Below are 20,098 nucleotides of genomic sequence, written 5' to 3' on the forward strand. Positions count from 1 at the left end.
ATGAAATCTGAGATGGGATCCATGTATAAGAACAAAGTATGGACTTTGATTGACTTGCTCAATGATCGGCGAGTCATTGAGAATAAATGGATCTTCAAGAGGAAGACGGACGCTGATAGTAGTGTCACTATCTACAAAGCTAGAATTGTCGCAAAATGGTTTTTGACAAGTTCAAGATGTTGACTACGATGAGAGTTTCTCACTCGTATCTATGCTTAAGTCTGTCCGAATCATGTTAGCAATTGCCGCATTTTATGAAATATGGCAAATGGATAAACAAAACTGCATTCCTTAATGGATTTATTAAAGAAGAGTTGTATATGATGCAACCAGGAGGTTTTGTCAATCCTAAAGGTGCTAACAAAATATGCAAGCTCCAGCAATCCATCTATGGACTGGTGCAAGCATCTCGGAGTTGGAATATACACTTTGATAAGTTGATCAAAGGATATAGTTTTATACAGACTTGCGGTGAAGCCTGTATTTACAAGAAAGTGAGTGGGAGCACTACAGCATTTCTGATAAGTATATGTGAATGGCATATTGTTGATCGGAAATAATGTAGAATTATTCTGTAAAGCATAAAGGAGTGTTTTGAAATGAGTTTTTCAAAGAAAGACCTCGGTGAAGCTGCTTACATATTGAGCATCAAGATCTATAGAGATAGATGAAGACGCTTGATAAGTTTTTCAATGAGTACATACCTTAACAAGATTTTGAAATAGTTCAAAATAGAACAGTCAAAGAAAGAGTTCTTGCCTGTGTTACAAGGTGTGAAATTGAGTAAAGACTCAAAGCCCGACCACGGCAAAAGATAGAAAGAGAATGAAAGTCATTCCCTATGCCTTGGCCATAGGTTCTATAAAGTATACCATGCTGTGTACCAGATCTATTGTATACCCTACACTGATTTTGGCAAGGGAGTACAATAGTGATCTAGGAGTAGATCACTAGACAACGGTCAAAATTATCCTTAGTGGAATAAGGATATGTTTCTCGATTATGGAAGTGACAAAAGGTTCGTCGTAAAGGGTTACGTCGATGCAAGTTTTGACACTAAATCTAGATGACTCTAAGTCTCGGTCTAGATACATATTGAAAGTGGGAGCAATTAGCTAGAGTAGCTCCGTGCAGAGCATTGTAGACATAGAAATTTGCAAAATACTTACGGATCTGAATGTGACAGACCCGTTGACTAAAATTATCTCACAATCAAAACATGATCACACCTTAGTACTCTTTGGGTGTTAATCACATAGCGATGTGAACTAGATTATTGACTCTAGTAAACCCTTTGAGTGTTGGTCACATAGAGATGTGAACTATGGGTGTTAATCACATGGTGATGTGAATTATTGATGTTAAATCACATGGCGATGTGAACTAGATTATTGACTCTAGTGCAAGTGGGAGACTGAAGGAAATATGCCCTAGAGGCAATAATAAAGTATTATATATTTCCTTATATCATGATAAATGTTTGTTATTCATGCTACAATTGTATTAACCGGAAACATAATACATGTGTGAATACATAGACAAACAGAGTGTCACTAGTATGCCTCTACTTGACTACCTCGTTAATCAAAGATGGTTATGTTTCCTAGCCATAGACATGAGTTGTCATTTGACTAACGGGATCACCTCATTAGGAGAATGACGTGATTGACTTGACCCATTACGTTAGCTTAGCACCCGATCGTTTCGTATGTTGCTATTGCTTTCTTCATGACTTATACATGTTCCTATGACTATGAGATTATGCGACTCCCGTTTACCGGAGGAACACTTTGTGTGCTACCAAACGTCACAACGTAACTGGGTGATTATAAAGGTGCTCTACAGGTGTCTCCAAAGGTACTTGTTGGGTTGGCGTATTTCGAGATTATGATTTGTCACTCCGATTGTCGGAGAGGTATCTCTGGGCCCACTCGGTAATGCACATCACTATAAGCCTTGCAAGCATTGTGACTAATGAGTTAGTTGCAGGATGATGTATTACAGAACGAGTAAAGAGACTTGCCGGTAACGAGATTGAACTAGGTATCGAGATACCGACGATCAAATCTCGGGCAAGTAACATAGCGATGACAAAGGGAACAACGTATGTTGTTATGCGGTCTGACCGATAAAGATCTTCGTAGAATATGTGGGAGCCAATATGGGCATCCAGGTCCCGCTATTGGTTATTGACTGGAGAGGTGTCTCGGTCATGTCTACATAGTTCTCGAACCCAAAGGGTCCGCACGCTTAAAGTTACGATGACAGTTTTATTATGAGTTTATGTATGTTGATGTACCGAAGGAGTTCGGAGTCCCGGATGAGATCGGGAACATGACGAGGAGTCTTGAAATGGTCGAGACGTAAAGATCGATATATTGGACGACTATATTCGGACTTCGGAAAGGTTCCGAGTGATTCGGGTATTTTTCGGAGTACCGGAGAGTTACGGGAATACGTATTGGGCCTTATTGGGCCATACGGGAAAGAAGGAAAAGGGCCTCAAGGGTGGCCGCACCCCTCCCCTTGGTCTGGTCCGAATTGGACTAGGGAAGGGGGGCGCCCCCTTCCTTCCTTCTCTTTTTCCCTTCCTCTTTTCCTATTCCATATGGGAGGTGGAATCCTACTAGGACTAGGGAGTCCTAGTAGGACTCCACACTTGGTGCGCCCCCTCCTAGGGCACCCCATGGACACACTTGATATACGATATTTTAGCCGTGTGCGGTGCCCCCCTCCACTAGATTACACCTCGATAATACCGTCGCGGAGCTTAGGCGAAGCCCTGCGTCGGTGGAACATCATCATCGTCACCACGCCGTCGTGCTGACGAAACTCTCCCTCAACACTCAGCTGGACCGGAGTTCGAGGGACGTCATCGAGCTGAACGTGTGTAGAACTTCGGAGGTGCCGTGCGTTCGGTACTTGATCGGTCGGATCGTGAAGACGTACGACTACATCAACCGCGTTGTGCTAACGCTTCCGCTGTCGGTATACGAGGGTACGTGGACAACACTCTCCCCTCTCGTTGCTATGCATCACCATGATCTGGCGTGTGCGTAGGAAATTTTTGAAATTACTGTGTTCCCCAACAACTTGTCCGAGATTCGATCGTCGGTATCTCAATACCTAGTTCAATCTCGTTACCGGCAAGTCTCTTTACTCGTTCCGTAATACATCATCCCGCAACTAACTCATTAGTTGCAATGCTTGCAAGGCTTATAGTGATGTGCATTACCGAGTGGGCCCAGAGATACCTCTCCGACAATCGGAGTGACAAATCCTAATCTCGAAATACGCCAACCCAACAAGTACCTTCGGAGACCCTATAGAGCACCTTTATAATCACCCAGTTACGTTGTGACGTTTGGTAGCACACAAAGTGTTCCTCTTGTAAACGGGAGTTGCATAATCTCATAGTCGTAGGAACATGTATAAGTCATGAAGAAAGCAATAGCAACATACTAAACGATCAAGTGCTAAGCTAACGGAATGGGTCAAGTCAATCACATCATTCTCCTAATGATGTGATCCCGTTAATCAAATGACAACTCTTTGTCTATGGATAGGAAACATAACCATCTTTGATCAACGAGCTAGTCAAGTAGAGGCATACTAGTGACACTCTGTTTGTCTATGTATTCACACATGTATCACGTTTCCGGTTAATACAATTCTAGCATGAATAATAAAAATTTATCATGATATAAGGAAATAAATAATAACTTTATTATTGCCTCTAGGGCATATTTCCTTCAAGATCATCTTATAATGCTACCGTCAATCAAAGCAAGATAAGATGCATAAAAGATAAACATCACACGCTATCAATATAAGTGATATGATATGGCCATCATCATCTTGTGCTTGTGATCTCCATCTCCGAAGCACCGTCATGATCACCATCGTCACCGGCGCGACACCTTGATCTCCATTGTAGCATCATTGTCGTCTCGCCAACTATTGCTTCTACGACTATCGCTACCGCTTAGTGATAAAGTAAAGCAATTAGGGCGATTGCATCGCATACAATAAAGCGACAACCATATGGCTCCTGCCAGTTGCCGATAACTCGGTTACAAAACATGATCATCTCATACAATAAAATATAGCATCATGCCTTGACCATATCACATCACAACATGCCCTGCAAAAACAAGTTAGACGTACTCTACTTTGTTGTTGCAAGTTTTACGTGGCTGCTATGGGCTTAACAAGAACCGTTCTTACCTACGCATCAAAACCACACCAATAGTTCGTCAAGTTAGTGCTGTTTTAACCTTCTCAAGGACCGGGCGTAGCCACACTCGATTCAACTAAAGTTGGAGAAACTGACACCCGCCAGCCACCTGTGTGCAAAGCACGTCGGTAGAACCAGTCTCGCGTAAGCGTACACGTAATGTCGGTCCGGGCCGCTTCATCCAACAATACCGCCGAACCAAAGTATGACATGCTGGTAAGCAGTATGACTTGTATCGCCCACAACTCACTTGTGTTCTACTCGTGCATATAACATCTACGCATAAACCTGGCTCAGATGCCACTGTTGGGGAACGTAGTAATTTCAAAAAAATTCCTACGCACACGCAAGATCATGGTGATGCATAGCAACGAGAGGGGAGAGTGTTGTCTACGTATCCTCGTAGACCATAAGCGGAAGCGTTTAATCAACGCAGTTGATGTAGTCGTACACCTTCACGATTCGTCCCGATTAAGTACCGAACGTACGGCACCTCCACGTTCAGCACACGTTCAGCTCGATGGCGTCCTCGCCTTCTCGATCCAGCAAGAGGGGCGAAGTAGTAGATGAGTTACGGTAGCACGACGGCGTCGTGTCGGTGTTGGTGAAGAACAATCTTCGCAGGGCCTCGCCTAAGCACTACGAAAACTATGACGGAGGAGAAACTAGAGGGGACGGGGTTGCCGGCACACGGCTTGGTGGTTCTTGATGTGTCTTGGGTGCTAGCCCTGCCCCTCTATTTATATGTTGAGCCCTGGGGTCGAAACTTGGAGTAAAAGCCTCCTCAAAGTCGGTTTTGCCCGAAAGGCAAGAGTCCTACATGGACTCCAGGACTAGATGCCAGGGTTCCCGGCGTCTACCCCCTAGACGCCAGGGTTCCTGGCGTCTAGCCTCTGGTCTCCGCAAAACTTCCTTTTGCGCTTTCCAAAAGCCTCGTGGGCTTTCCCCTTTGGCCCAAATAACGTGTTCTCGTACCCAAACATTTCGGGAAACATCCGGAACCCCTTCTGGTGAATTCCGGAACCCTTCCAGAGATTAAACACTATTATCCCATATATCAAACTTTATCTCCGGACCATTCCGGAGTTCCTCGTCAAGTCCGTGATCTCATCCGGGACACTGAACAACATTCGGTTACCAACATACATAACTCATATAATACTATATCGTCAACGAACGTTAAGCATGCGGACCTTACGGGTTCGAGAACTATGTAGACATGACCGAGACACCTCTCTACTCAATAACCAATAGCGGAACCTGGATGCCCATATTGGCTCCTACATATTCTATGAAGATCTTTATCGGTCGAATCGCGTAACAACATACGTTGTTCCCTTTATCCTCGGTATGTTACTTGCCCGAGATTCGATCGTCGGTATCTCAATACCTAGTTCAATCTCGTTACCGGCAAGTCTCTTTACTCGTTCCGTAATACATCATTCCGCAACCAACTCATTAGTTGCAATGCTTGCAAGGCTTATAGTGATGTGCATTACCGAGTGGGCCCAGAGATACCTCTGCGACAATCGGAGTGACAAATCCTAAACTCGAAATACGCCAACCCAACAAGTACCTTCGGAGACACCTGTAGAGCACCTTTATAATCACCCAGTTACATTGTGACGTTTGGTAGCACACAAAGTGTTCCTCCAGTAAACGGGAGTTGCATAATCTCATAGTCATAGGAACATGTATATGTCATGAAGAAAGCAATAGCAACATACTAAACGATCAAGTGCTAAGCTAACGGAATGGGTCAAGTCAATCACATCATTCTCCTAATGATGTGATCCCGTTAATCAAATGACAACTCATGTCTATGGCTAGGAAACTTAACCATCTTTGATTCAATGAGCTAGTCAAGTAGAGGCATACTAGTGACACTCTGTTTGTCTATGTATTCACACATGTATCAAGTTTCCGGTTAATACAATTCTAGCATGAATAATAAACATTTATCACGAAATAAGGAAATAAATAATAACTTTATTATTGCCTCTAGGGCATATTTCCTTCAGAACCGGCGCTAAAATCGCCTTGGGGGCGATTGGGTTCCCAGCCGCCGCCCCCAGGCGCCGATATCGGCCCAATTTTGGCGCAAATTTGCTCGCTTTTCAGTCCACTTTCGGCGCAAAATCGGCACGCTATCGGCGCAAATCGGCCCATATTCGCCGTGCCTCGGCGCAAATTCAATAGAAGTTATTTTTATGACATAGTTTGTCACAGAAATTTAATAGAAATCAAATAGTTCTATAAATAGTTCAATACAAATTATATAGTTCAACAAATAAAAACTCATATTTCATCACATGTCGAGCTAAACGGTTCCCTTGAACCTTCATAGGTGCTCCACCAGATCCTGCTGCAGTTTTTGATGCACCTGTGGGTCTCGGATCTCCTGACGCATATTGAGAAAGGCAGTTCAGGTTGCCGGTAGCTGGTGATCAACTTGGGCAAGAGAACCCTGCCTGTAATATGGTTCAATGTCAAACACTGGCTCTTCCTGCTCGCTCTCAATGATCATGTTGTGCAAGATGACACAGCAAGTCATGATCTTCCACATTTGATCTTTCGACCAGGTCTGAGTGGGGTACCGGACAACAGCAAATCGAGATTGGAGCACACCAAATGCCCGCTCGACATCCTTCCTACAAGCCTCCTGAACCTTCGCAGAGTGGGAGTTCTTGCCTCCTGGCACATGGTTTGAGATAGTCTTCGCTGGTGATCCCTTGTTGTAGTGCCGCCCATTGACCTTGAAGTTCACCAGAGGAGAATGACCTTCAACAAGCTTGGCAAAGACAGGGGAGCACTGCAGTACGTTGATGTCATTGTGAGTTCCTGGCATACCAAAGAAGGAGTGCCAAATCCAGAGGTCATGTATGGCAACTGCCTCAAGTACCACACTACAACCGCCTTTGGCGCCTTTCTACATTCCCTGTCAAGCAAATGGACAATTTTTCCATTTCCAATGCATGCAGTCGATGCTTCCAAGCATCCTAGGAAATCCTCTTGCTGCATTTCTGTGTTAGGATCCGAGCAGTGTCTTCAACATTGGGTGATCGCAAGTATTGCGGTCCAAACAATGCCACCACTGCCCTGCAGAACTTGTAGAAACACTCAATGGTCATGAACTCGGCCATGCGCCCATAGTCATCGAGTGAATCACCGGGAGCTCCGTATGCAAGCATCCTCATAGCTGTCGTGCACTTCTGGATTGAGGTGAATCCAAGTTTTCCGGTGCAATCTTTCTTGCACTTGAAGTAGCTGTCGAACTCCCGGATGGAATTCACAATCCCGAGGAAAAGCTTTCAGCTCATTCGATAACGGCGTCGAAATACTTTGTTGCCGTGAAGTGGAGCGCCGGCGAAGTAGTCGGAGTAGAGCATGCAATAGCCTTCCAGTCGATGCCGATTCTTTGCTTTCTGCCGCCCCGGTGCCGAGCCACCTCGCCACGGCTTTGCATCGCTCGCGAGCAGGCCGGCCAGGGCGGCGAGGACCATGAGATGCTCTTTGTCCTGGACATCGTCATCGGCTTCCTCCTCCAGCAGCGCCGCGAGCGCCTCCTCGTCGTTCGAGTCCATCGCCGAGCACACAAATCGCCGAACACCTGGTGGGCGTGGTGGGTGCACAGCCGCCGGTATCCCGCCCTGCGCGGCCGGAGCGCCGGAAACCTCGCCCAGGAAGGTGGTGGAGAGGTTGCCGTGGCGAAACCCTCTCTCTTTTCCGGCGAATGGCCTATCTAGCAGTGGTGGGCGGTGGGCGGCGCCGGGATCGACAAGGTGGCGGGAGGGCGCACGGTGGGGGGGGGGGAATCTGGACATTTGTATTGACTTTTCGCCTGACAGTGTGGCCCAGACATGGTTTTCCCTTCCGCCGGAGCCCCCGAGCGCCCCCCCCCCCCCCAATGCGCTGGGTTCGGCCTGGGATCGCCGGGCCTAAAACGGGCCGAGCCGGTGGATTTCGGGGTCTTGGGGGCGCGACTGGGGGGCTTTTTCGGCGCCGGCGCGAAAAAAGTCGCCCTGAGGGGCCTGTTGGTGGCGCGGCTGGAGATGCTCTTAGGTGAGGTAGAGGGGGGCTGCAAGAGCTTTGCGGGTTTAAACTCTTAGGAAACATGGGGTATGTGCAAAATTGCTGGGTGAAAATTGCCCACGGCCCAATAATAATCCCATGGTTTGATAGGTGAGGACATGCTGCAATCAGATCAGATTATGTGCATCATATGTGCAGGCCAAATGGAGCTAACAGCTCAGGTTCACACTAAAGCAACCAGACCAACATGTATCAGGATTGGGAATCACATTCTTTTGCAGTGGTAGCCTGCTTAACTGCATAACTTATGGAACACCAGATTCAAATATGATGAGTTGACAACATTTTATAGATGAACTAGCGAAGGGTCCGGTGGGGTGCACAGATATGACACAACTGTATGTTCTGTGTTGGATAGGATGCTCGGGATTGGATGATCCTTCTTTCGCTCCCTTGCATGCGGCTGTGATGGTTCTCTTTAGCCACTTTACATGTCAGTGGACTCGTATGCCAGAACTATGCCAGCCATCTTCTCACTAATTTGGTCGACAAGAGGGTCGAACTGTGGTATGGTTAAAAAATTTAGGCCTTCTTCCCTGGGGATTGTAATGCGACTCTTACTTAAACAATACAATTCCCTTTACCCTGCAATTGAACTTGTACTGTTGTATTAGTAGGAGACAGAAACCGAAACCAAAAACACCTTTTTGGTCTTCTTTATGCTGTACATATATGAGCATAATATAATCTATCACACATAAATCTGTTATGTTCCTTGCTTCAAATTTCCCTTTGATGGAAAATAATGTTCTAATTTGGTATTATCTGTTAGCTGTTCTTCTATGCTGTTACTCTTGACGGTCTTCAGGGTTGCGAGACCAACTGTACTATATGCTTACACTCCCGGGAAAGTCATATTTGCAGTATATGTTTTTTTTTCTCTCTTCATGATTATCACAGCAGCGAGTATGCCGTTGCTCAATGAAATAGTCATGCTGCAAGGAAAGCAACTGGCTTTAAAATAGTAACTGGAATCCGTATATTCCTGATTGATGTGCCTGAAAACTGGAGTTTCCCCTCAACTTTTTTGGGTTCCACGAAACCACCAGAACTGATTAGAAGTAACAACAACATTACTGGGAAACTTTGATGCAGAAAGAAAGGACAACCCTGAGCTTGTAAACAAGAACCTGAAAACAACTATGCAGCTTCAGCGTTTCAGTCTGCTTCACAGGAAAGCTGCAGTGATCTTCTCGCCTGCGATGGTTCGATTGCCCGATTTCTTCAAGTGAAAAATGGTTTGTTGGGCCAGGCCCCGAAAGGAATGACCCCAAGTTTGTTTCGCCTAGCGCGCCGGAAAACCCTTACTGTCAAAGAGGCTCTTACTGCAGGAAGATGGATGAAGGGGCTGCAACGAGTTGTCTCTACCGAGGACATTGACCAATTCATATATCTCTGGGAGATGCTACAAAATGTTCAGCTAACAAATGAAAGAGACGGCATCAAATGGAACCTAACTGTTGATGGTTGCTATTCCGCAAAGTCGTAGTATCACTCCCAGTTTTTTGCATGGCTTCCTCGACCGAGCCTGGAGCGGATTTGGAGTGCAAAGGCCGAACAGAGGGTGAAATTTTACGTTTGGCTGCTGCTTCGAAATCAAAACTGGACCTCCGACAGACTCCCAAGTGTATACTTGGGGATCAGAGTTCAGAGACGGCTGTGCACACCACCCTCCTGTGTGCTTTTGCAAAGAACACACATGTTACCATGGTGAGAATCAGAACCAGGTTATCAGATCACAAGTCACTATGGCGATGAATATTACTTGCCACATTTGGAAGGAAAGAAATGCAATAACTTTCGAGAATCTGTGCACCATGGCAACCGACAAGGCCAGAGCGGATGTTACTTATTTTGTCAGGCGATGGAGGATGTAATATTTGTCAGGCTATGCAATGGACAGTGTAAAACTCTTTCTTCTCCTTAATGCAAAGCAGGGCTACTGCTGGTTCATAAATTTTTTTTTGCTTCCCCAGTGATACACAAGACTGCCAAGTGCCAAACAATGGCGCACAACAGACACAAGCTTACATCTGAGCAAATACATAAAAAGTACCATAATTAACATCAGCTCGCTCGATGAGTATCATGACACGATAATACAGAAACAGTTCAATGGTTTTAGGGACACCACCACTGAAAAAGGCTACAGACAGAGCTGGACAGCTTCGAAACACTTCGACAGCGGTCAAGCAACCACCAAACAGTGCCCACACAATCTAGTGTTTCAACAGCGGTCAAGCAACCACCAAACACACCATCTAGTGACTGTCTCGACAGCGGTCGAGCAACCACCAAACATAACACACCATCTAGTGTTTCAACAGTGGTCGAGCAACCGCCAAACAGTACACACACAATCATGTGTTTCAACAGCGGTCGAGCAATCACCAAACACTACCCACACAATCTACGGCACAACAATAACGAAGAGGGACCAAGCAACTGTGACTTCAACCTTGCAGGAACCGAGGTCGCATACGCCGTGGCTCGTGCCGGAGCACGCCGGCTTGAACACGGCAGTGGCCCGCATGAGAAAATCGGAGAGAGAGGCGTCCACAGCAACCAACAATTTCTCTCCCAAGTCCACAGAAACAACCCGCCTCGAGAGCTCAAACGAGCCATCCGGATCAATGGGCGGTTCTCTGTCTCGACAACGAAGCAGGACGATCTTCTCGTCTATGCCGGAGGTGATGGCGACGACTATTCCTCGGTGGTTCTCCGGCCATGACCCCACGACGACCTTCAAGCTGATTGTGGCCTCAACCGAGCGTGGCCGCAGCGCCACTTCATACTCAAGCATGCAGCGCTTGTGGTCGTAACGTATAGAAAGCTTGCGTTCACAAGCAGACCCATCGTCATAGTAGAAGGCACCGAAAGCCAGCATCTCATCTTCAGACTCACCTTTGCCCTTTACTTTTAACTGCACTTCGAATGTAATTGGAGCAAGGTACACAATTGCCCGGGATGGGCCAGTTAGCAGCAAGGATGGATCCTGCAACACAAGCATCACCATTGATTAATTATCAACTGACAGACTTGTAGAAATACATCTTGTTGTTTCCAAACAAGGACATATACAACCAACAGATTCTATTAGTTGAAGGTGGATCCAATTCTATTCATCGAAGGTTGATCCAAAGTGACTCTTATTTGTTCTATTGCTTAGTGGTTCAAGGTTGAAATTAGGTAAACATAAATGTAGGTCAGTGTAAAACGCAACTATTCCATAAACACATGGTGTTTCTGTACACGAAAGCATCATGCTGTGATTACGATCCATTGGGAAACATAGTTCAATCATCACCTATAAAAAACAGGCACAAAGGAAGATACTAGGATTTTTAATAAGACTTGAAGGATTATCTAGGACTCTTAATGTAAGATGGACAAAAATGAATTAGTACATCTAGAATTGCACAGTAGATTAGGAGCAAGTGATTGTTCACCAAGAAGGTAAAAGAAACAAACAAACAAACAAACATAGACAACTAGATAGGTGGTACTCACGTCTTGTGAGAGGGTTTGGCAGTTATCCCTTGTGCGCCTGAAGAGATAGTTGCGATTCTGATCCATCGAGTCTCTGGTGGCAATGTGGCCATAGACACGCAGCGGCCACTTGAGACCATCTGTTGGGGCCCTGACCCTGATGGAGAAGATCTGCACGGTCTGTTCTGTGAATAGGTATTCTGGGGTAGGCGGTTTGGATGTGTAGCGCATGGGACCGATACTCGCTGCGAGAAGAAAAATTAAGTTATTGCTAGATATTGCAGTAAAAAGAAAGCCAAATTTAAGCTATTCATAGATACTAGATATACTACTCGGACAGCATACACGGCCAAGTAGCAACATACAGCAGAAAGTAGATACTACTAATGATTCATTCATGACCTTTGCTGAGGTTGGGTTGGTATTCTATACAGAAGTAATCAGTTATTGTAACCGGACCATAGTCAGCAGTCCAGTTCCAATGAGTATGATCCTAGCATTGGTAATATGCCAATGCAAAGGGTTGGGTTTGTCTGTTCTCCCTGACCCAGCAATCAGACGACCTGACGGGTTGGATGAGCAGTAAATATGATCCTAGCATAGCAATATCCGATATGCAATGCAAAGGAAGGGTCTCCGGTCAATCAGTTGGATTTGTGGTTGTGGCACCCAATCCAATCCAATCCAAATGTAACAACAAGAGCAACAAAACTGCTTTAGTATATCTACTGAACGTATATGGGGTGGCTCTAGAAAAACGACATGGCAGACACAGGGGAATCTAGATTTGAGAAAGAGAATCGATGAGATGTTCCTTACTTTCATCCTCGAAGGCACCGTAACGGCCGGCCCAACGCCTATCCCAGATTCGACGGCTCCTGGCGATGGCGTCCTCCTCCTTGACCTCCGGCAGATTCTCCGGTTCCTCGGCCCATCGCTCGTCCCGGGTTGGAGTAGGCGGCCGATTCTCATCGCGACGGATTCGGCTCTTCCTCGTCAGGGACTTGATCTTGAGGCGGAGCGGCCTCGTCGTCTTCGCCCCGCCGACGTTCTCCCTCCCACGATTACGGCAACCCACGCCGTCACTGCTGTGGATCTTCAACCCCGCGAGCGCGCTGCTCATCGCCTCCACCTCCATCGCCGCTCAATCAATCGATGGCGGCCAGGGTTTCCCTCGGTGTGGCTGAAACTATATGAGGAAGGGTGGGCGATGGGCACGGCGTCGTCCTCATGGTATAACCGGACTCGAGTCGGGCGCACGGCAGACCTGGCCAGATGGGCTAGCACGGCCCGGCCTGGCCCGTTTAGGCCAGGCACGCTCGCTGGCCCAGACACGGGCACAACAAGAACACGGACTGACCCATCGGCATGTCTAGCCCATCAGCCCGCCTGATTTTGGTCCTTATTTGGCATTTTTGGCGAAATCACTAATTAAGAAGTACTCCTTCCAAAGATCACTCTCATCTTCTCAGGTTGCGACAAGTGTCGTAACCTGTGAGTTTTCTCTTTTTACCTACATCTGTTTATTTGAAACGTTTTAAGCGTCCAAATCTTGAACCGTTCTCATAGTTGGATTCCTCGCGTCATGATCTTCAAAATTAGATCCCATTTTGATAGGTTTTGACAAAAAAATTTCAAGAGAAAAAACAGACGCGAACCGGTAGCACGTTTTCTTCCCTTTCCAAAAGCCGTTTCCGAGGCCGTGCCTCTCGCGGAAGAAAAAAAAAGAGCAAACATGTTTTTTCCGTTTCCGAGAGGCACGGCCGTGCCTCTCGCGGAAGCAAAACCGTGCCTCTCACAAAAGAAAAACAAAAGAGAAAACATGTTTTTTTTGGTTTCTGAGAGGCTCGCCCGTGCCTCTCGCGGAACCAAAACCGTGCCTCCCACGGAAATAAATAAATAAAACACGTTTCTTCGCGCAAAAAAATCAATTTTTTTTCGTCGAGAAGCTAGAAAAGACCGGTGAAAAATCGAAAAGTCAAAAAAAGGAAAAACTATCTAAAAAGCCAAAAATATGTGTGAAAAAAATAAAATAAATCCGAAGGAAGCACCCAGAGCGCGATACGTGACGGGGGCTGAGAGCATGAGACCACCAAGTGATCGTTGGGAGGCTCCCGAAGAAGCGCTTGCCAACTAGTTGCTCCCCTGTTTTGGTGGAGTAATATACTCCCTGCGTCCCAAAGTAAGTGACTCGACTTTATACTAACTTTGTACAGAGTTGAGTCACTTATTTTGGAACAGAGGGGTACAAAGTGAATACAAAGTTGAGTCACTTTTTTTGGGACAGAGGGAGTATAAAATAAAAATAATGAAAAATAAAAATAATTAAACGGGCCGTGCTGTGCCAGCACTCGCGCCCAGCCTCACGCTCCAGGCGTGGACCTAGGCGGGCCACGTGTCGGGCCAGGCCATCCACAGGCTAAGCACGCGGCAGCATGTTAGGCCCGACTCATAATGGGGATCTCCTATTGCACGCCTTCGGCGCCAGCAGCAGCCGCTGGATGGGCCGGCCCACGATCGCGCGCCGCGAAAAATGACAGCGCGGAATCTTTAAAGAATAGGAACGAAGCCACGCTATTTATTGCGCATTACATGTAGCATTTATAGTTTCCAATTATATGAAAACATGTTCACATATTAAAGATGAACTTCAAGAGCATGCAAAAAAAACTTCGCGTATTCAAAAATTACTTCACCAAAAAAAGTTTATGTATTAAAAAAAAGTTCACGAATTCAAAAGAAGTTCATCAGTTTTCAAAAAATGGTCATCCAAATTGAAAAAAAGTTCATCTAAATTGAAAAGGTTCATCGATTTTTAAAAAAAAATCATCGATTTTGTAAAAAGTTCATCGATTTTCAAAAACGTTCATTGATTTTGAGAAAAAGTTCAAAAAATTATGAAAAGTTCATCAAATTTGAAAAATAAATTCCTCAATTTTCAAAAAGGTTCATCAATTTGAAAAAAAGTTCAAGAGTTTCGAAAAAAATCTGTTCATTGATTTAGAAAAGAAGTTCCTCTATTTGAATAAAACAATTAAGAATTTGGAAAAAGAAAGTAGAAAAGGATAAAGAAAAAAAGGAAAAAAGGGATGAAGAAATAGACAGGAACATGTATTTCGTCAGACCTTGTGCAGTAGCCGAGTTGGTTATGAGTCGTTCACCGATAACCCCCGACGCATGTTCTAATCCCAAATAAGACGCGGAAGTAGCTGCTGCAGGCGCCGGTTAGCGAAAAACAATACAAACCGGCGCCTGCAGCGCCAAATAGGAAATGCCAACTACCGCAGAGTCGAAAGTCAGACACCACCAGGCTCGCAATGGAAACATGAAACCCAAACATGATTGTTCGATCCGTAATCTAAGGGCTGGATCATCCATTTCACTCATTCAGTGTGGCAGAGGGGCTTCCTATAATTATAAAAAATCCTATACTTAGATAACCAGCCTACGTTTTTTTATAACAAGATAAACCCAAGGAAAAAGGCCACCAGAAAAGGTTTTTAGTGTACCCCTATATTTAAGATCGTTTTGTGTCGACTTGTTCTTTTGCACTAGCTACTATTCTTCTTAATGAATGTTTTCTCAAAAAAAAAAAAATTTAAAAGGAAGCACACCTGCCTGCTTCAGTATTAGACGAACCAAAGGATCTTTAAACATTTTGAGTTGTAACAAATATTCCCTTCACAAATATAAGATGTCTTAGATATTTCAACATGGACTACATACAAACTAAAGGAAGCACATTAAAACATGTCTACATACATCCAATTCACAAAAAAAGTTGGAACATCTCATATTTGTGAACAGAGGGAGTAATAAGTAAGTACTCCCTCCACCCCATAATATAGTGAGCATTGTTTTTCAGAAAGGAAGTTCCATATACTTTAATCAAGTTTACAGAGAACTATCTAGCATCTGCAATATTAATTATATATTGTGTGGACATATATTTCTTAATGAATCTTATGGTATTTTTTTGGAGCTTATGGTATTGATTTAGTATTATAGATATTAACGGAAATTTCTATAAATTTGATAAAAGTTTTAGGTTTGACTTACGAAAAACTAACATGTTTTTTTTATTTTGAGACGGGGAGAGCAGTATAGAAAGGAACCACTGGAACTCCAGATGTGAGCATGGAGGGAGAGTGGACAGGAAAGCACCGGTTCCCAAGTGCCTGCAAGTTTTGTGAATTATTGTGAGCCCAAATTACCCCATCCGATCCATTACTAGTACTATTATTACTATAGTGTGCTTTGCAGTTTTGGGCAATTTACTGAATACAATAGCGCATTTGCAGAATAGGGCTACAAGTCTGCAACACAGGCACAATGACAAAGTCCAAATGCCAATTGTGTTGGTTCCAGCAGTGCCAATCGATCTGCACATAGCACACAACAGTGTGGAAGACACGCATTACATTTCATTATTAAGAACAATACTTTGGAAATATCTGACTAAGGTATAGCAAAGTTTCTATAGCCCAACAAATGACTCTCAAACTCTATGTTGACTAATAAAGCAACAATTGAGCATCAGCTTCGCTGTCCTTCACACCCACCACGAATCTGAACCTGTAATGGTTTGAGCAAAGAACAAAACTAATCCACGAGTTGCCTTTGCAAAGTTTCTTATACACATCCAATCTGGAAAATAAATAATAAAATGCGTACGTACTGCATCACTGGATCTACATTTACCTTATATTATATGGTCGCAGCTACAGGAGGTATACACAAAGTAGCCACCTGAACATGCTAATGTCCTGCAAGAAACAACGTAGACAGTAGAGTAGGCAAGAAATACGGACTCTGTACCTTCTCTCAGCCCATCCCATTCTGCATCGGATCAACCTAAGAGACTGTCAAACACCAAAGTATGGAAAAACTAGCTGCATGAATCCAATCCTCAAGTTGTCTATTGTTAGACTAAGTATATATTAGATATACGTGTTGTAATATAACCTGTATTTGTACGGTCCCGTGGATCGCCTTTTCAGTTTTAGAAAAAACAAAAGAAAATGATGGAAATGTCAAAAAAATAAAATAAAATAAGTTTCCCATGTGATATGTGGTCTAGTTGTTGGGAAAATTAACAAATATGAATTTTGACTTTATTTGCAAAATCTCTCTGGAAATTTTTTAAATGGGCATAACTTTTGCATACGAACTCGGATGAAAAAGTTTTTTATATGAAAAATCATCTACTCGAAAAGTTACATCCAAATTTAACCGGGGAACCCCGTTAAACATTTTTAGAATCCTCAAAAACCTAACAGAAAAAAAGATACGGGGCTTTTAAGATCTGGAGAGGCAAAAACATTCAAAAAAATTTAAATTGTGGTCAAACAATGGTCAAACTAATTATTCTAGAATATTAGTGTTACTAAATAATTATTTCATTTTTTTAAATTTTGGTCAAATCTGGTCAAACTATGGTCAAACAATGGTCAAACTAATTATTCCAGAAATATTAGTGTTACTAAATAATTATTGTTTTTTAAAACAATAGCTTCAAACTCAAACAGTGAAATGTGTCATTTCATGCTCAAGCTAAATTCCTGAGGGTTAATAGAATTGACATCCTACTATTGTCAGGAAAACAACAAGTGCAGACTTGGAAACGAGGGAGAATAGAACCCGGAAGTTAAGCGTGCTCAGGCTAGAGTAGTGAGAGGATGGGTGACCGTCCGGGAAGTTAGATGATTTGGAATGATGAGGGGTGATTAGAGATTAGAGGATAAATTGAGCAGTGATGAGGGGTGGTGATTAGAGATTAGAGGTTAAAATAATTCAGAAATTTGAAAATAAAAAAAATAAAAAAAATCGCAAAAAATTCGCAAAGGGGACTAAAGGACGGGCCTTTAGTCCCGGTCAGCCACGAGAACCGGGACTAAAGGACGGGCCTTTAGTCCCGGTCAGCCACCTTTAGTCGCGGTTCGTAAGAGGCGCGACTAAAGGGGGGGGGTCTTTAGTCGCGCATATTTAGTCCCGGTTGCACAGCCGGGACTAAAGGCCTTTGTGAACCGGGACTAAAGGCCTTTTTTCTACCAGTGCCCTCTTATAAATATATGACAGCCGTACCCACCAAGGGTATCGAGCATTGTTCCAAACCCTAATCTGTTTAACGTGGTATCAGACGACGCGTTCGGTCCGCGCCGTGCTTCCGCTTCCTCTGCCGCCGCCACGTCGGCCTTCGCCGCCACGTCGGCCTTCGCCGCCGCGCCGCCTCCGTCAACCCTAGCGACGGAATCGCCGTTCATGGCATCTACCCCGCTCGCCTGGGCCCGTCCGTCCGCATTGGGGTCGCGTCCTCCAGCGCCCCGATCGCCCGCGCCTTCGATCGCCCGTGATGCCGCCCTGGCGTCGCACGCGTTTGATACCGCGCAGCCATCCAGAAATCCATCGCTTGCGTACGGTGCTCCCATGCAGGATCGATGCGATCCATCCCTGGCGGCCGTCAACCCTGGCTACGGTGCCTCCATGCAGGATCGGGATCGCGTCCCCGCGCAGCTACCTTACGGCGCCGCTGCGAACTCTGCTGCGCCGCCGGCCTCAGGCCGTCGTGGCACTCCCGTCCAGATGCCGTACGGTGGGCCGTATCCAGCGCCGTACGTCGCGCCGTCGTCGCCGTATGTCGCGCCGGCACCGTATGCTTCGTCCTCTGCGGTGCTCTACGAGGCGCCATATGGCGCGCCCTACGCTGTCTCTGTGCCGCACGTCGCGTCGCTGCAGCCCTACGGCGTACCTCCTACGGCGCCCTACGGTCATCACCAACACTACCGTACGTCTCCGTCGGCCGATGCGCTGATTCCGTACAGTGCTCCTCCGACGTACGACTCGCAACTCTCCGCATCGGTGGCTGAACCAGGACCTTTCCACTTCGCTCACCTGGTGACGGTGAAGCTCTCTGCTGACAGCTACCTCCTGTGGCGCGCTCAGGTGTTGCCGCTGATGCGTAGTCACTACCTTGAGGGGTATGTCGATGGTACGCTGCCGTGTCCCCGGCCATGGTTCCGGTGCCCTCGGCCGCTGGTGGCTCCGTCATGGTGTCCAACCCTACTCATCGTCGGTGGATCGCTCAGGATCAAGCTATTCTGGGTGCCATTCAGTCCTCGCTCACACCCTCCGTGGCCGCATGGTGGTCTTTGCCGCGACGTTGAGGGATGCATGGGCCACGCTCGACTCCAGCTTTTCCTCGCAGTCGCTGGCCCGTTCCTTTGCCATTCGTAACCAGCTGGGTGAGGTCAAGAAAAATGACCTCTCCGTCACGGCCTTCTTCAACAAGGTCAAAAGTTTGGCTGATACACTGTCGTCTATTGGGAAGCCTCTTCGTGATGAGGAGTTTACTTCGTTCATTCTCAATGGGCTTGATGAGGACTATGATTCTCTCGTTGAAAACATTAATGGAGGTGACACACCGATGCCGCCTCGCGATCTCTATGCACGCCTTCTCAACACCGAACAGAGGCTCGCTGCTCGCCGCTCCGTTGGCGTCTACACGGAGGGCCCTTCTGCGAACGCTGCTCTCCGCGGGGGCGCCCGCGGTGCCAAGCAGAAGGCGCCGCCGACCTCAGGCAACCAGCCCCGTCCGCCCGCTCCACCTCCGACGGCTGGCCGCAAGCGGCTCCACTGCGAGGCATGTGGTGGTGGGGTTGAGTGTCAACTCTGCGGCATCGAGGGGCACTTGGCGTCTCGCTGCCATCGTCGCTTTAAACGAGATTTTCTTGGCATTGGGAACAATGGGAAGGGCAATGAGAAGCAAGCTGCTCTCGCTACACCGGATCCCGGGTTCACTCCTTCATACTCGGTGGATCCTGCCTGGTACATGGATACGGGCGCTACGGACCATTTGACGAGTCAGCTTGACAAGCTGGCCACTCGCCAGCCCTACACCGGTCACGATCAGGTCCGCACGGCCAATGGATCAGGTATGCCCATCTCACATGTTGGTCAGGCATCTCTTCTTTCACGTACCACTAAAACCTTGCATCTGCTTGATGTCCTTCGTGTTCCCTCAGTCACACGTAGTTTACTCTCGGTTCCTAAATTAACTCGTGACAACAATGTGTTTGTTGAGTTTCACCCTTTCCATTTTTTTGTTAAGGACCGGGACACGAGGGACGTTCTTCTTAGTGGTCGAGCTCGCGACGGCTTATACGCACTTGATGTGCCACGAGTCTCTCAAGTTTTCAGTGGTGTTCGGGTGTCGTCGTCGCAGTGGCACTCTCGCCTTGGCCACCCCGCTACTCCCATTGTGCGCCATGTGCTTCATCGCCA

At 46.1% G+C, this 20,098-nt stretch overlaps 1 protein-coding gene across 1 annotated transcript; it reads right to left on the minus strand.

Annotated features, from left to right (window-relative positions):
* Positions 1-10,363: 10,363 nt before the first annotated feature.
* LOC123050614 (uncharacterized) lies at positions 10,364-13,026 on the minus strand. The gene is made up of 3 exons (XM_044473382.1): positions 12,638-13,026; positions 11,840-12,063; positions 10,364-11,324 (listed from the first exon to the last, which is right to left on the minus strand). The coding sequence occupies exons 1-3, from the start codon at positions 12,954-12,956 to the stop codon at positions 10,740-10,742; spliced, it is 1,128 nt and encodes a 375-aa protein (XP_044329317.1). The 5' UTR covers positions 12,957-13,026; the 3' UTR covers positions 10,364-10,739.
* Positions 13,027-20,098: the final 7,072 nt, after the last annotated feature.

The sequence above is a fragment of the Triticum aestivum genome, chromosome 2D (genome assembly GCF_018294505.1).
Source record: "Triticum aestivum cultivar Chinese Spring chromosome 2D, IWGSC CS RefSeq v2.1, whole genome shotgun sequence".
NCBI lineage: Eukaryota > Viridiplantae > Streptophyta > Magnoliopsida > Poales > Poaceae > Triticum > Triticum aestivum.